Source organism: Filicampus tigris, chromosome 15, assembly GCF_054856515.1.
Source record: "Filicampus tigris isolate MCC_2025a chromosome 15, RoL_Ftig_1.0, whole genome shotgun sequence".
Taxonomy (NCBI): domain Eukaryota; kingdom Metazoa; phylum Chordata; class Actinopteri; order Syngnathiformes; family Syngnathidae; genus Filicampus; species Filicampus tigris.
This window is the reverse complement of record NC_141231.1, coordinates 7,337,648-7,355,528: the sequence shown is the minus strand read 5'-3', so window position 1 is coordinate 7,355,528 and position 17,881 is coordinate 7,337,648. Positions and strand designations below refer to the sequence as shown.

General features: G+C 40.8%; 2 protein-coding genes across 4 annotated transcripts in view; one reads left to right on the top strand and one right to left on the bottom strand.

The window, feature by feature from the left end:
• Nucleotides 1–116: 116 nt before the first annotated feature.
• On the top strand, nt 117–11,287 carry fam78ab (family with sequence similarity 78 member Ab). 2 transcript variants are annotated; one of them, XM_086053014.1, is made up of 3 exons: nt 117–885; nt 1,004–1,326; nt 9,323–11,287. In XM_086053014.1, the coding sequence occupies exons 2-3, from the start codon at nt 1,064–1,066 to the stop codon at nt 9,846–9,848; spliced, it is 789 nt and encodes a 262-aa protein (XP_085909140.1). In that variant the 5' UTR covers nt 117–885; nt 1,004–1,063; the 3' UTR covers nt 9,849–11,287. The 2 variants fall into 2 exon arrangements, with proteins under 2 accessions (XP_085909140.1, XP_085909139.1); XM_086053013.1 differs by having other exon boundaries at nt 118–615.
• A 5,007-nt stretch (nt 11,288–16,294) lies between these two features.
• The window catches only part of nup214 (nucleoporin 214), a 32,858-nt gene continuing 31,271 nt past the window's right edge, over nt 16,295–17,881 (bottom strand). For both annotated transcript variants that reach the window (XM_086053011.1, XM_086053012.1), the window contains exon 36: nt 16,295–17,720. In XM_086053011.1, the coding sequence (XP_085909137.1) occupies nt 17,684–17,720 (37 nt within the window). In that variant the 3' untranslated portion in view covers nt 16,295–17,683. The remainder of the gene's footprint in view (nt 17,721–17,881) is intronic.

The window sequence follows — 17,881 nt, the reverse complement described above, 5'->3', positions numbered from 1 at the left end:
TTTCTATTATAGCAACACGTTTTATTACAAGGTATATTCCTTGAAAAAAAACCACACAGGAATTATTTGAGATTAAAAACGTACACTGACTAGAAGTATGTTTTTAATTTTCTAAGAATTTCGTTGTCCCCTTCAGACGATCTTTGTTGTTGTGTCATTTGTTTTTTATAACAAAAAAAAACACGAAGCGTCCGGCCAGGGACTATGTTTCCCAGGGTGCTCCGCGCTCATACCCGGACGTGACGTATTGACACTCATTATAAAGCCGTTTGCCAGCGACTTGCTTGGCTGAGTAGTCAGAGACCAACGACGGGGTGAACCTGCTCAAACCGCCGCGCGGCGACAACTCGGACTCAACCGCCGTCTCGACCTCCTTCGTCTTTTTTTCCTACTTGGCAACAGCTGACACAGCGCCTTTGCTCCCCCACTGTCGACATTTTATTCGCATTTATTTGAAAAAGTAGAAATAGGTGGCAAGGGGGAGCCGGGTGTGCCGTGCGGATGATGCGAGTGTTGGTTGCCGACGCGCAGCTGCTGCAGCCTCTTTCTAAATGAGAACTGAGTGTCATGGAAGAAACGATATTTCAGTGTTATTATCATTTTACACGAGAAAAGGTACGCTTCATTTTTTATTTTTTGCACATTCATTTTTTTTTTAATTGCATTTCAAGACTTGACTTCACCAAGTGAGGATTAAAAGGACACCACCGGCAGCTTTAAAGATTTTGTTCCCCTTAAATTTGATTATTATTATTATTAGTAGTAGTAGTAGTTCTAGACTGCACTTAACGCCCAGGCAACTTGAGCGCAAACGTTAGAAAAGTTTCTCTCGGTGACGTTTACGCGCGGAAACGGACGCCACACTCCCCCTGAGATTTACTACAGGTAGTTACTAGCTTCTACAAAGTCGCATGTTTCCCCCTTGTGGGCTCCAACGAAGCTTTTTCGGACCCAGCGGCCGGTGAATTGTGCCGCCGTCCCGATGCGTCTCCCCCTTACCCAGGCGCTCCCGTGGATCGTTTTGTTGTGGACCGTCGTCGAGTGGCTCCCCGATGCGAGCGCCATGGGCTGCCTCCAGAGCATCGTGTGCAAGCCCAAAACCTTCCGGGACGGCGTCGCGGTGCTGCAGGTGAACGCGTCCATCGACTCCAACCCTACGAGCATCGACGAGACGTCCACCGTCATTCTGCGCTACCGCACACCGTACTTCCGGGCTCAGGCTCTGGTGTTGGTGCCGCCGGTGGCCGCCAACGAGACGTGGACCGTGGGATGGATCCAAGCATGCAACCACATGGAGTTCTACAACACGTATGGCAGCAAAGGGATGTGAGTATCCATAATCAATCCAGCTATCCATCAGTCTGCTTCATTTACTCAACTACAGAGAGCACCAGGCAGGCACAGAATTGTGTGACAAATTGTGACAGGTTCATTGAAGGCAGTGATTCTCAAAGGGTGATACTCGAGCTCACTCTAGTGGTACTTCTATCCGAATCACAGCCCAAGTACAAGTACAGTTCAGTTGTATTTAACGTTTTAGTACAATTTTACTATACATCGTTTTAAAGGGGAAGTCAAGTCAAAAATGTTATTCTATGCGCCCCCACTAATGTAAACAGTGCAGTCATCCCTCGCTACTTCGCGGTTTGAGTTTCGCAGCCTCAGGGCATCGCGGGTTTTCAAAAAGTACTCATCAAAAAAAAAAGAAATGCAGCCATATCGGCAGCCAAATTGCGGAAAGACGTGTTGTTTCAAAGAGTTGACTCGGAGGCTTTGTACATACCCACGGGCAGTACAAGTACGCGCGAGTAGTTCCCGGCGCGCGCTCAGCCAACGACAAGCATAAGGACAAAGAAACATCAGCAAATAAAATGTTCAAGTGTTTGCTCAAGTTTGTCTTAAAACAGAGCTTACTTTAACCAGAATCCCACATTGTATTTTATCCAAAAGTCCTTGTTGATATTATTGTGCAAAGCCAAAGTTGCCATGATTACAGTACTGCCGCTGACAGAGCTTCTTCTTCGGCGTCTTAAAAGAAGACAACGAAGAAGACGCACCAGCACCAAGAGCAGAAGTAATGACACTCTTTCGCTTTGTAACAACCACAATGAGGATTTAAAAGTGCATTAATACACCAGGATTGTACCTTTGGCTAAACTGCACCACAGGATTCTAGTTAAGGTAAGCCAATTTTAGGATAAAAATTCAAACTTTAACGTAGTTATTGACCAGCGTTCTGTCGTAATCATCCGCTGCCGGGCTTGCAGCATGGAGCTTGGTATTTACTATAATTTTGCATTTTAAAGTTAAATTTGTTGTGTAATACGTATTTAGAAGGGTGGAAAATATGTCGGTGGATTCGTAACAGTGTAATGGAGGTGTAAATCCCTCCGAAAAAAAACAAAAAACAAAAATAATAATAAAGTCTACCTCGACTTTGTGGTTTTCAAACGTTTCGCGGGGGCGGGTGGGTGTCTTGGGGGGGAGGGGAGAGTGGTGGGGGGGAGATCTGGTCCCCATTAACCGAGGGATTACCTGTATTGCCTTTGTGGAATATGAATTAAGCAGCAAAATCCACCCGTTTTTATCCATCTCAGGGGCAGCCATCTTGCCACTTGCTGTCGACTGAAAATGACATCACAATGGGCTCAGGTAAATGACCAATCGCGGCTCAAACCTAGAAAACCGGTGAACCGTTATTGGTCGTTACTTGAGCAACTGTGATGTCATTTTCAGTCGACAGCAAGTGGCAAAATGGCCGCCCCTGAGATGGATAAAAACAGGTGGATTTTGCTGCTTGCTTTGTATTCGACAAACACAATGTTAATCAATATGCCGTGTTTAGACTAGTGGGGGCGCATAGAATATATAACGGTCAACATTTTTTGATATGACATCCACTTTAAAGTTCCAACCGTGCATAATGTTTAGACTGTGTTTACATGCAGTCAATATTCAGGTTAAGGTCAAAACTACATTTGGGCTAAACTGTGTGACACACAGACGTCATGACATTGACCAAAATACCATGTGGATGGAGGATGCCCAGAACAAAGACCAATGTTCCTTTCAATGGAAGTATTCAGATACGCTTTTATATAAGACCAAATATTCATGTTAGGAAAGGAGTAATCAGGTTTTAAAAACCCAAATATGGGTACCCGGTATATTCTGTTTTTTGCGGGTGTTTACACGGCCTTGCAATACTAGCATTTTGTAGCATTTAAAAATAAAGCTAGGATAAAACTACCAAAATGTCACAATTTTACATTTTTGCCAAAAGTTGAGAGCCAAGTACTGCACAAAAAAAGACAACTTTAATGTAAAATGTACTCAAGAAATGGCACACAAGCAGCATTTATGCTGACTCATGCAATTTCACATCCTCATATATAATTGCTTAACTGAGGTCTTCTCAGTGTAAAAGTATCTGGGTCCAATTTGAACTTTTGACATTCAACAGCAATACAGATATCCTGAAATGTAATGACTTTTCTCAAAGTGACCAAAAATACACAAAAAATAAAAGCGTTTCACTATAGCAAGGAAAACACTGCTCATTGTGGGAGTCTTGAAACCGTCCATGCTATTAATGTATTTTTATGGCACAGTACTAACAGTGTTCAAGAGTAAGTTTGCAACATTCCTGTGAACTGTCTGTGTTCCCACCGCTTTTGCACAGGTGACTGCAGGAACATGCACCACTTGGTCTTGGGACGAATCACTGGAGGAATCTCAGAAGAGAATAGAACATACATTACATGTGCGCTTGGAAAATGAACAGTATATAAGGGTCAATCATATTTTCATCAATGTCCTTGCAGTTTACAGCAAGGGCCGTGAAAAGATTAGCAAGCGCTCTCAGTGGCGTCGTTGCCATTTTGTGCTCTCTTGAAAGTGAAGAACAAATGTGAGCTGTGACATCGTGTATGGGGCAACCTCAAGTGGGCTGAGAATATGCCTTTATCTTCATGCTTTGCGTCAGGCCCAGCTAAGAGCTGCGCGTCTAAGATTAGAGACGCACGTTCCGCCCTCTCAAAAAACACACACTCAAGCACACACCCTACATACGTTTGTCAAAGATTTGCCATTGGAAATGATGTCAAGTGAATTAATTAGTTTTGTTGCCAGTAGGGCTATACAGTTAATAAGACTAATCAATTCTATTGATTTGAATTTGCCTCTCATTTTTTTTTGGGGTGGGGAGGGACTTTGTAAAATTTTATTTTAGCTGCATTCGTAGTTTAAAGTGAGTCTTACACAAACAGAGAGGATCTACTTTACAAAAGCACAGTGTAACTGTTGCTAAATTTGTGACATTTCCGACTGCTGACTTAAAAAAAAAAAAAAAAAAAAAATTGGGCAAGATCACTTTCCACGAAGAAACATCCAATGTGAGCAGAATCACTTTCACATTGTCAAGAAAGGAGCCTGGCCGAAGACAGTTATGCATTTATCCAGAGCTGGACATTTTATTAAAAATTTGCGGTCCGCCTTCCACCGAAATACACTAATAATGCACTCAAATGCTACATTCACACCAACCGCGGATTAGCAGTCCGCTTCGCTTTATTCGCTGCCGTTTGACCGCAGGAAATTCGAAACCTGAATGCCGCAGCCGCTTTAATCGCGCACATCGGAGAGGGGAGGGGCTTTGCTTGGTAGAAGAAAATGATTGGCAAAACAAAAAAACAAAAAAAGTTTCAACATCGCAATCAAGTGGTCGACACTGTGCTAAAGCTAATGCAAACAATATTGCCGTCTTGGTTATGTTCAACAGCTGTAAAAAACATAAGAAAGAAAGTAAAAACATACAAGGTATAGCAAACTCCTCGCTCACGGCTCCAAGCCTGATCTCTTTTTTTCTTTTTTTTTGTCCCAGTAGTAGTAGCTGGCCGTGTCATGTAGGTCGGGATGTCCACAAACCGCAAGGATAATCTTTTCCTCCTTGCGTATAGGACGCTGTGTTTGACGTAGTACTCGCTGATGCTAATTGGCTGCCGCGAGGCGAAGAGGGGAAAAAAGTTCGTCTGTTTTATCCACGCTGAATGGATGGATTTTCGGTGCTTCGCTCCGCATGCCACCGGCCCAAACGCATCATCCGCACCGGCCCGCACGCAACCGCGCCCGCCCGTGCGTACTACATCAGCTTCAATTGAAACGCACCGCCAGAAACGCCCGCAAAGGATTGAGTGTGAATGCATCAATATAAACCTTACAAACATACATATACTTTGAGAAATTGCATCTTAATGGACATTGGAGAGTATTCACAAGGATGCAGTTCACTTGCTTCTGTCAGCCATGCATGTCATTTACTTTGTAGAAGTAGAACAGCCACAAGAGGGCGCAGAATCAGTGACTGATATCGGCAGACTTTGTGAATACTCAATATCATGAAATAAGACTGGTATCGGCTCGATACGATACCTAGTATCGGTACGCGGTACGAGAAAGAGCAATGAATATCGAAAATATTCAAATATTCTACAGGCCAATGTAAGAGTGTACTGATTGCTCTGCTTTAAAGTACTGTAAACCCCTTTTTTTTTTTTTCCTCCAAACTAACAAAGCAACAATCCGGACTTTTGTTCTTCGTCTTCGTTCTTTCAAATTTACACCGTCTCTGAGTAAGCCGTGTGCCACCATCTAATGGTCAAAAATATAAATACACCCAAAATAAATGAGATTCAGACCACTGAGTTATTGAATTTACACACACAAAAAATTGCAAAATATTGGGCCCGCAAACCCGGACGCCGCAATGGAGGGGAATTTAAAATCAAAAGACAAACGAGCATTCACACTTGCGTTAGTCTTCAATGAATCTAGCATGGATGTCATCGCTATAATTTTTGTTATATTACTTTGTACAATTGTATTTTCCCCCCAAAAATGACTCTCCTAATATGACAAATTCAATCTCGTACTGTGACTTTATTTTTACAAAAGTACTACACTGAAAAAAAATGATAGTTGAATTTTACTCAATTATATTTCGTCAAGTGGTTGCACAAAATGAAATCACCTGGATCCAGATTTACTTTTTAAGTAGCTGTATAGTCTACTTGAAAATGTATCTGGATTCAGATGATTTCGTGCAACCACTTGAAAAAATATAATTGAGCAAACAATGCACAGCATTTTTTTTCAGTGTACTTTACTCTTGTAAAAAAATAAAATAAATAAATAAATAAAATATTTAAATCTTGTAGTATATTGTGACTTTTTTGGGGTAATTATTACATGAGATTTTATTCATGTAAAGTAACTTTCTTCTTGCTGTAGTTTTAGTGCAATATCAGGACACTGTTCCTCTAAAACTTGAGACATTTTTTTTTCTTGTAATTTTTCTGGAAAAATAAGACGTCATTCCAGCTTGCTGTGGGTTGAAAACATTTTGAATAATAGAAAATTCTGACAAAACGAGCTGCAGAAATTCATAGAGACTTAACAAGGAAGTGGTATGTAACATACACGGATGTAACGGATGCTCTACATGCTGTTTGCAATGCACGTGACCTCTTTGACGCTCAGCAGTGTTTGCAAAGGCAACTCCCGTCTTGTGAATTTTCTGTCAAAGTCCGGGAGAGGTGGGGTGGCGCTTGATGTGTGTGTGTGTGGGGTGGTGTCGTTTAGGCAAGTTTGCTGAAACAAGACTGCCATATTTAAACATGACTGAGAGACAGAGGCAGAGTGTCAAGGCCAATTTTGTTCTCATCTTTTTTTCGGGGGGGATCCCTCTCGCAAACAAAGTGTTTGTTGACACCAAAGGCTCACGGTGCTCATAAGTTGCACATTGAAAAAAAGTTTTGGTTGAATTTACTCGAAGTGGTTGCACAAAATAGTTATCTGGATCCAGGTGATTTTATTTCATGCAACCACTTGACGAAATTGAATAAATTCTACACACCATTCTTTTTCTCAGTGTACATTGGAACCTGAAATGTGTCTTTACCTGAAGGGGCGGAGCTATGTGGTGGCCAAGGCTCTTGAATTCCATGCTTTTTTATATTAATAGTCATAAATGTGGAAACAGAAGGTAATCGCTGTTTAAGCTAAAAAAAAATAAAATGCAACGACGTTACCGGTATGTTAATACTTCTGTCTAGAAATTGGGACTATTATTGCCAGCCATAAAATAACGCTCCGTTCTCTACATTTAGGACATTTTTTCCCCTCCTTTGCCATCACCGGTTGCCTTCAGCATAACAACAAGCCAAAGAAAAGGCAAAACGCAACAACCTACCAATTCTTTCAACAATCTGCGTATACAAAGAATAATGCTCGGTTTGCGCTGCCACTGCGCGAGTTGAACGTGTTTACCAATGTTTTGAAGGCAGAGTTCATCTAAAGTGGGAGGGAAATGTGTTCGATTTGATTTGGAGGCATGTGTCGGAGAGGATTCAATGAGTTTTAATATGCACACGGACTGTGAACTGCGCACGCGCACGCACGCACGCACGCACGCACGCACACACGCGAGCAATTGTCATGCCCGACGTGATAATCTGGCCCGGCGGCACAAAACGTGGCCGTGAGGCCAGGCAGGCAGGAAGTCATGTGGCTGCCGCTCACACGTCTCTTCAGCGCTTTCGCACGCGTGAGCTGCTGATTCTCAGCTATTAGGGGGGGGAGGGAGGTCTTTTCTTCATGCATTTTTGGCATATTTTTGAACAATGTCACTGTTATATTAATTATAATTTGCACGAATTACAACAGTACGCTCAGAAATTTCTGGTTTTATTTACAGTATCTAACTCCAAAAAAGGAGAAGCATCTCTTAAAGAGGCCGTTATTTTACATTTTTAAAATGTAATTAAAAATCATTGGAATAGTATTAAACAATGTCACTTTACAAGTTACATCAATTTCATCTTTGGGCAAATAGTGGCGTTTATTTACGTAACTGTCAATGTGAGGAATTGTCTATTGGGGAGGGCTTTATTTTTCTAAAGGCATTTTGGGAATATTAAATGTAAATGGTTACAAGTTACGATATTCAGGACAATAGTGTTTACTTAACTGCAGCTGTGTGAATTGGGCTATTGGAGGGAGAGGCCTTTATTCTTATAGACGCATTTGGAACAATCTGAAATAATGTCAGCACATCAAAACAATTTGACCAATCGTTGAAGGGGACGTCAACCCCAAGATTTTCTTTACAATAACATGTTCTGTGTAGCCCCACTTGTCTAAACACGGCATTCTGTTTAATATTGCGTTTGTCATCTCAGGGGTCGGCCATTTTGTCACTTGCTGTCAAAAGAGAAAATGACAAAGTTGCTCAGGGCTCAGGTATTGACCAATCATGGGTTGTTACCCGAGCCCTGAGCAACTGTGATGTCATTTTCAGTTGACAGTAGAGTAGTGGAGGCGCATAGAACGTATTATTGTAAAGACACGTTTTGGGTTGACTTCCCCTTCAAAGACAGGGTAAGGCCAACTTTCATACTGTGCAGGGATGACAAGACACTTTTTTTTTTGCCTCTGTAGGTGCTGCTTATTTTACAACGCAGTTGGAATGGGATGCACAGTTAGCCATTTAATGCCCATGATGAACGTGGGCTCTATGAATGGAGATAAAAAACTTCCTGTTCTAATAATGGCGGGCGTCAGGAGGCATTATTTTTAGTCTGAAGTGGATGGCAACTAATTGGTGGATGGTGTCTGTTCCACTATTTGAGGAAATAAGCATCAGCACCAGGGGCCAGTCAAAACAAAGGTTTGCTCGTGCAACAAGAGGCACACATTTGATTGCTCACACAAACAGATGTGGTATTGGATCTACTAAGCGGGTGCACTCTGGATTACGTCTGTCTAATGCACAGAATTTCCATTTTGTGCATTATGGGAGGAGGACATGCAAATAGATGAGCGTAGCACACGGGATAATGGAACTTTTCTGCTCAGGAAATGACAAACAAAAATGATCGTGACGTATGTCTACTGAGCAATACAATTTTGGGGCTTCTGAATAATCTAAGGACTGACGGTCACAAGAAGGAGTCATGCATTACAGTGACAATACCATAATAAAAAAAATACCACTGTGCATAAATATTTTTGTTTCCGGAAAATGTTAAAATATGACTTAGGCAAGTGTGCTATTATGCTAACAGTATGTGTATTTATTTGCCTCTTCCATTAACACATCCAATTTCATCACTTCAAACTTCATTATGTGCTTGCAGTGCTCTTTCCATGGCGAAAAGAAAAAAAATCAAAGTGAACATGCAATTTAGTGCCCACTATTTGGGAGCTTAATAAATTCGTCCCCAAATGAGCAAAAAGAGTTGACCTGGTTCTCTCCGTCTTCCAGGTCGAGTTGGGAGCTCCCTGATCTTCGCAACGGCAGCATACAAGCCATCAGCGACTCGGACGGCGTCAACTACCCCTGGTACGGAAACACCACAGAGACGTACACCGTCGTGGGCCCCACGCGGCGGGACAGCAAGTTCACCGTTAGCATGAACGACAACTTCAAACCCAGCATCACCTGGGGCGTGCCGGTCAGCGACAGCAACATGGCCGAGCTCACCGCCATCCGCCGCGACCAAAGCTTCACCACCTGGTTGGTGGCCATTAACCGGGCCACGGAAGAGACCCTGGTCCTGCAGACCATCCGCTGGAGGATGCGCCTCCTCATCCGCGTGGACCCGGAGAAGCCCCTGGGTCAGCGGGCCGTCCTCCTGGAGCCCGTGGCCCAGGAGCAGCCGCAAATCCTGGGCGAGAACGAGAGCATCCCAGCGAACGCCATGGTCAAGCCCAACGCCAACGACGCCCAGATGCTCATGTGGCGTCCTCAGGAGGGAGACGCCGTGGTGGTCATCCCACCCAGATACTGACGGCACACTTTTCTCACTGATATCGTCTCAACTTCAGCACCCTTCACATCGCCTAAAAGCCAGCGTTTACAGTATATGCCTTTTTTTCCCCATGTCCCTGTTGCACTCAGAGGTAGTATCAGACAGCGGATATGACAAATTTCTGCCATCTGAGCTACAATCGGAGCCTTGAGAGCCCGGTGTGTAAAGCCCCTTTTACGCCACCTCTAATATATGGCATTTTCATTCTTCATTTCCATGTCACTGTTCTGTACTGACAAAAATGAGGAAAAAAAATGACGTGTGCTACTTGGCAATTCCAAGACGCGTGTGAGGTTCAACACCTCTCCCACCCCGCGACAAGCTGTCAGTATTTTATTTTAAGCGTCACACTTCTAATTATTTTGATGGCGGGATGCCGTGTTGCTATGAGAAAGTCCAGTTGCGGCACTCTGCTAGCACAGTGGTAACTTTTGTCACATCTCTGATTTTGCTGAATCTGTGCGAAAGAGGGTTAATTGGCCGTCCTGTTTTCCCATTTTCCGTTGAACTGCAGCAGCTGTGAAGAAAGATTTTTTTTGGGGGGGGGGGGACGAGCCATTTAAAAACTGGACTGGACAAACCACAACCTTTCTACCTTCAAGCTGGCTCATAATTGAGCTATTTCGTGTGGATTTTCAGTATTGACTATGATCATGGATTTGTTTTGTGCATGCGTTTTTATTTATAGGCTGGGAGAGAGTGCATTTTTGTTTTTGTTGTGTTACACAATCCGCGCTGCCTTACGCGTATGTCGCTCTCCGCTCCGTCCAAACCCCTTTAAGCCTTAAAACAAAGTGCGATGTAGCATTTTTGCCCATTGTCCTCGGTCTTCCTTTCATGAGTCAAAGTCAAGGCCTAGACCAGGGGGTGGGCAATTCCAACCCTCGAGGGACGATGTCCTGCCTGTTTTCCATCACACCGGAATTGCCCACGCCTGGCCTAGACTCTAAAGGGGTCATGTTTAAAAAAAAAAAAAAAAAGCAAGCAAAAGATAATTGCAGTGTATTTAAAGAGCAGCCAATCATGTAGCAATACGACATGCTTCCCTGTTTTTTTTTTTTTTTTTTTTTTACATTTTGGCAGAATGATCAAAATATATTATTGATGGAAAAAGATATTACAATCAATGTTTTTGTTATTAAACCCTTTTAAAATAAATTACTGAGTATCTTTTCAAACTGAGCAAACCAAACTGTGTTGCTGGGAATCAGAGATGGGAAAAGTACTGACATTCTGTACTTGAGTAAAAGTACAATTGTATAAAAATATGACTGGTAAAAGTACTCATTCAAATACGTAAAAGTACAGGCTCTGAAATGTACTTTGTGAGTAAAGGTAAAAAGTGTTGTTAACGGATATTTCCTCCGTGCAAGAATTTGAAGGTTATTAAATTTGAAAGGTCATCACTTGACACACCATGCAGTAGTCTTGAAACCACATTTTTATTGATGAACTGCTGTTTCATTCAAACAATATGAAATTAATAGGGCTGGGACGATGCACTTTTGTCCCAATCCGGTACTTGGGCTGCAAGCCGATACGTATTGCGATAAATATTATACTTCGTTACTTTCCATCTCTGCTGGGAATGGAAATGTATTCACAGCTACATCAAAACATGCAATACAAAATGGAAATCCAATAAAATAAGAATCCTGACAAATAAAGTTGTATGCCATCAAAAAATAAAAATATTACCAAAAAAAAAAAGGTGTAATTTAAGGAGTTTAAATTAAGATTTTACCTTCTTGAAAACATACTTTTTTCTCATATGACTTTAGTCTCAAATGTTCTTTCTTGAAAATGTCCCTTATTCTCTTATTCAGATTTAAAACTATATATATTTCAATAGACTCATGAGAATATACAACTTTCTTTTTAAAAAATACATTTACATTTAATCCTCATATTAAAACTTATGATCTTGAAAATATGCTTTTTTTGTTGAAAATGTAAAACATCTGGAAAATATAAACACTTCTCAGAATACTACTATATCATGAAAATAGTCCACTTCTCTCAAAAATACACATCTATCGTATGACTGCTGATCTTGAAAATATTCGATTTTACCCCATTATGATCATCTTACAAAATTGTATTCTCCATGTTTTTCAAATGTACGACCTGATCTTGCAATATGCCTTTTTCTTAAAAAAAATACAACTTAAAATATCACTCTTAAATTTCTGATATATTTCAGGTCCATTAAAAAAACAAAAAAACAAAAAAAACACTAATGAACTCAGCCCATTTATGCTTCGAGGCTAGCGGCCGTATTAGCATGATTGCATAACAAGCTCACGCATGGCTGGGTGAGATTCAGGCTGACTCAAAGGCCATCCTGGTGAAGAGGGGTTAAGAAAAGAAGGGCTAGCGGGGGACTCCCGACATAATTACATCACTTGGACACCACACCACGCGACTTTTGGGTGAGGGAGCAAGCCAGAAGGCGTCATGAGGGTTAGCCAGTTTGCAATGGTTAACTGCATGAGGTTGCCAAGGCTAAGAATTGTGAAGGTTAGATGAGAACCAAAGGGCTAATCACAGTTGCAAGCAGGACAAGTGAGGGCTTGTCGGGGGTTCTGAGAGCGACTGAAGACTACTGGCCCCGAGTCCAAGATTCTTAATACTAGCCGGTATTGTGAAGGTTAGTTAGCCCGTGGTCGCTACAGGGTTAGCCAGACGCCCACGTGAGGTGAAATAAAGACCACCTTAGTGTCTCCTATTAGCAAGCTGTACGCCTGAAAACAAAAATAAACACCAAATTAAATGTACCTAGATGTTGACGACAGATAGCGGGGGCCCATGTCACCATTCTCCCGACAAGGCTACTGCAGGCCTTGGATTACTCAGTGTAGTAGTCGACTAGAGTACATGTAACTTAAACCTGAACGTGTGTGTGTGTGTGTGTGTGTGTGCGTGTGACTTAATACCCCGGTTGGAGGGATTTAGGCCAGGATGAGTTTGACTGCTCTTGTTGAATCATCATGCTCTCTCACATGCACGCGCACACACCAGAAGGTTATGTCGTCCGCCCAAAGGGGGGGTGATATCTGTCACAATACCAAATGTGGGCCTCGTTTATTAGGCCAGACAACACATGATTCAGAAAAAAACATGCACTCTCTCAGTACACACTCACATATACTCAATACAATTTCCCATTCTCACACGCAGTTTTATTTTAATGTAAAAACAGGCCCACAAACGCCATGACATCATCAATAGCTAAATACATGTCCTATGGTTTCTTAACATTGTTTTTACCTCCCTCAAGGCTCAAGGCTAATTGCGCTGCAGGTGGATGTGCAACCCGAACCATAGATGAACTATTTCAGCAAGCTTTGTGCAAACGGAGGCATTACATTTTAGCCTTTAAGACCTGAATTGTACAAGCTCGCGTGAATGATGTGCACATGCCCGAGGCCACCTTCGCTACGACTGTGATGTAGGACAATTCTCTTACAGTGCTGAATAAGATGTCGGCCGCTCTATTTATAACTCCTTTTGTGCCGGAAAGATAGCTAGAGAAAAGGAGGCATTCATGGAAAATAAATAGAGCGGAAAAAAAAATAAAAATGGCTATAAAAAACAAATTATTTTGAACAATGAGATCTGAGACAAGAGCTGCTTTCATAGCGTCAGAGGTTTGAAATTCGAGTTGAGTAAACAACATATTAGAACACAAACGGACAATGTAACAATAGTCAGTCATATAGTCTTTATCCTCTGCAAAGAATAGCTTAGTACTTTGGCTAAAGCCCGGTTGACACGGCAGGATTTTAAAATTGTCGGCCGACTTCCAAAATCTGAGTGACCCCACACGTGACTAGAAAAAAAATATATATATATCACACGTATTACAGTTTTGAGAGTACCGTGTGTGGTGTGCAGCCACCCGGCAAGATCAACACATCACACACGAACCGCATTCATTCACAGCTATTGGCACGTCAGACAGAAAAATTGGCAAAATCCCTCGATATTATGATACGATATGATATTATGAAACGAGACTTTGCAGTGAACAAACATGGCGGACGAATAGGCAGAAGGGGTCAGCTTTAGTGCCACCTTTACTGTACAGTACATAGAAAGTCTTAGATCTTGGAATTCATGAAAAACTGGCACAAAATAAAAAGTGTTCATATTTTCTTCAGTATATTACATTTAAAAGAATGACTGTTAGGAACCATTTCTAATATATTGTTTCAACAAATTATTCTAAAATATCAACTGTTTAAAAAAGTAGAATATTAGACGCTATTCGTCATATATTGTTCTGAGATTCTAAAAAGGAAAGTTATTTTAGTATTTTGACTGCTGTTCTCATTTACCCAACAAAACATAATTGCCTTGGCTTGTTCTGAAGTAACAGCTTATTCACCAATTTCATTTTTCTTATTTTATTCAAGCACAAATATTTGATCATTTTTGCAAACATTTTTAAGCAGATGCATGTATAAAATAGTCTAACAAATATTCTAAAATACGGTTATGGTTTTCATTAATTTATTCTAAAGAAATATTAAAACATTACAAAAAAAGGTTCATTTACTTTTCTTTCAAAAATATGAATTACATCATATATTTGACACGTTTATATTTTTTTACAAAAACAACATCTTAAATATTACTCTTAAACACCATTATGAGTGATTAACACTTATGCAAATCATTTGCTGCTGAGAACTCAGCACATTGTATGGTTTGCAGTAGCGTTATAGCTATGCCCAAAGTACAAACAAAACGTGCGAGACATGCATCGAACATCACCAAACATTCACTTTGGTGTGTTTATGGCCGATTGCTTCGCTGTTGGGACTGCGCACCCTGGCCTCTATGCTATACTGGTGGCATTCCCGAGCGTCAAATTCTCACTTTTATTAGCACAGCTCACACTTGGCCACCTGTCACCGATATTAATGCAAAATAATCACTACTTCACTATCTTGGCACCAGACGCTACTATTAATACCACAACGGTGCCAATGTCACCATGGCTCTCTCATGGGACCGTTTGTCATTCAAGGAATGATCTCGATGAGCTTTGCTATTTGTGTTTGTAGGAAAATATTCAGCTGTGTGAAATGAGAAAAAAAAAAAAAAAAAAAAAAAAATTAACCAAAATGTTATTGTTTGAGATTTAGTGATTAACTCATTCAGTGCCAGACAGTTTCAGACCCTCTTGTTACTCTAACGTTATAAAAATATAAATACATTCCTGGGATAGAATGACTGGACTGTGAAAAGACATGAAAACGTTTTTGGCAGTGAATGTGAGTGTGTAAAAAAAACAAACAAAAAAAAAAACTATGGATTAATGTACCGGTACTCACCAAACATTTGAAACTAATTCAGTGCCTGGTTGGATCATTGTTTTTTAAAGTAAAAGAAGGTGTTTGCAAATATCTTATTTGGATTAAACAAAGACTATGAATATCTAAGATTGCGTTATAACGCAATAGGTTTGCGGTTTTTATTATGTTATTATATTATGCTATTTTACAAAAAAATAATTATTGCAAAATAACGCAATGTTATTTTAGGAACGAACGAAAGACTTCCACTTCCGGGTCGTAGGTTTAAGTGTACTGCGGCACTGGGATGAGCATGAATGTCTTGAATGAATTTACACTATAGAGATGTAAAACGGATGAAAACCCACATCCTAATTCCCTAAAATAGGCATCGTTCCGTCCATCCGTCTCTGGGACAGAATGCCCATCTCTCATGATAATATTTCAAATCCGTTTGACACGGATATATTATGGCTGATGGAATACGTGATGGATAGCGGTTGTGTCTTGGACTTGTCACGGCTAACAAGCTAACGTTTTTTTTACATTTTAGATGAAAGTGAAGTGAACAAAGAACGCGCACCATAGTGAGACATTTTTCCGAAGCAGAAACCACAAAAAAGCATGACGGAGCTGGCCCCAATGGAAAAAACTGACAGCAATCTAGATGTCGAAGACAAGATATAGAGCGGCTAATCATGGTTAGTTGGCAGAAGCTGAGGAAACCCAGTAGTTGGGTGTAATGGAGGCGTGGGGCGATCATGTTCACGTGGGGCTGGTGGGTGCTTTTGGCTGGCGTGTGGTCCGGAGCTATTTTTAATCAGAATTCCATAATGACAGCTGTCATCCTCACAAAGTGGCTGTGAGATTTTCCTGCATTTTCCATCACAACGTTGACAGGGCGAGGGCGAGGATTAAAAGAGTATTGTGGCTTATGTTTGAGGTTTTATGCAAATAGAAAAGTAACCTCTTTAATGCTGTCAGAAACAGTGGGAAGGAGCCCCAAAGTATTTAGCTGAACCTCTAACACGGACAATGCTGCTGATGATTATTTATTATCGTTGTGCTCATGAGTTTAAAGACAAATGTGTAAAATGTGTACCATTCTTTATCAAAACATGATTGAGCAAAACACACTTTTAATCGATTCAAATGAAACGGAGGCATTTCAGAGTATCAGGAAACAATCATGAAACAAAAAAAACAAAAAAAAAAGGTGACAGCGCCCATTCAGTCGTATTTTTCAGAAAATCGCCAATATTTCAGAATTTCTGCCAGGCTATGTAAACTTAGGAGCACAACTGTATGTTTACTTGGCTCCAGTCTCTTCACATCCATTTGAAACCAGCTGGGAATGTGCATGTCAACATTTTGGCTGGTGGCGATCCCAGGTCATATAATGACCCCGACATTCCCCAAACGCCAAACATGACTTCCGATATGCATTTTGGGTGGGGTCGGAAGGTGCGCGGGACGTAAGAAGAGTAACATTCCACACTGCCTGCAAAACTTTGAGCCACCAATATTGTACCTTTAGAAGATGTATCTGAAGCGGGAAGACGCCTATGTGTAAAACCCCTTTTAATACTGCCTGGAAAAATTTATTTTCCAGTGTCGCTGTTCAGTATCAACACAACCAAGGAAAGAAGTGGAGAATAAAGTGGATCTTCTTCGGCAGTGTGGGGGCTTAAAAGAGGCGGGCCGCCACTTGTGAGTAAAGTCCCCTTCACACTGCCTGGGAAAAGACAACATTTTTCCAATTACTGTTCCGTTCAAAGGACATGGAACAGGGATACAAAGTCGACCTGGAATTTTTTTGCTTTTTGAGATACTATCAGAGCAGTAACAAAGGCAGAAGGGCACCTGCGTGTATCTGAGATTTTCTCTATCCTTTTCTGTGTCGCTGTCCATACAATGGGGGACAAAGTCGACCACACAATTTTCCACCTTCTTAGGTACAGTAGCTCTGGGAGATACATATAAAAGTAAGACAAAAATAGTACTATAAAAGTCATTATTGTGATTTCATGAAATAACATTGCAAGTAAAAAAATATACAACATAGTAATTGTTGCAGTGAAAAGGTTTTTCCATTTTCTTCCCTCAAAATTTCGACATATACATTTTTGACATGGCTGTTCAAAATACAGAACTCACAATCTGAACTTTAATTTTTGGGGGAAAAATGATGACCAATCTAATTTGCTACTTTAAGGAATTACTTGTTCTCATTTGAAATTATTAAGCGGAGGGTGTTTACCTTCAATGAATGTTTCACAGATAATGAAAGCTATATATATGAAAACAAAAAAACTGAAATAAAAACTCTAATCAAACAAAAATGTTTCTTTCTTGGTCATGTGACATTGTTTAATTAAGGAAATTTATGTAAAACTTGTTTGTAAATGTCTGACTTTAGTCGACTACTACACTGAGTAATCAAAAAAAAAAAAAAAGAGCCTCAGAGCAGAAAGTCAAGTAGCACTGTGGGCTTGCGTAGCGTCAGTAAAACTAGCTTCGCCAGCTGGCAAACGTTTGGGAATTTGATCTGAAAGAAGCAAGAAAACAAAGAAGGACATTATTAAAATGTCACTGTAAAACCAATTGTACATGGATTCTCGTATTGAACACCCACTTTTTGTATGTTGGCACAAATGCAAATGTCGTAATTTGTTACATTTAAAAATATTGAAAAACATTTTCAAATAA

Excerpts from the sequence above, each read along its gene's own strand:
- fam78ab (XM_086053013.1), top strand. The coding sequence starts at position 568 with ATGGAAGAAACGATATTTCAGTGTTATTATCATTTTACACGAGAAAAG. Across the intron at positions 616-1,003 it reads ATCATTTTACACGAGAAAAG|GCGCTCCCGTGGATCGTTTT; the intron begins GTACGCTTCATT and ends CCCCTTACCCAG. Across the intron at positions 1,327-9,322 it reads ACGTATGGCAGCAAAGGGAT|GTCGAGTTGGGAGCTCCCTG; the intron begins GTGAGTATCCAT and ends TCCGTCTTCCAG.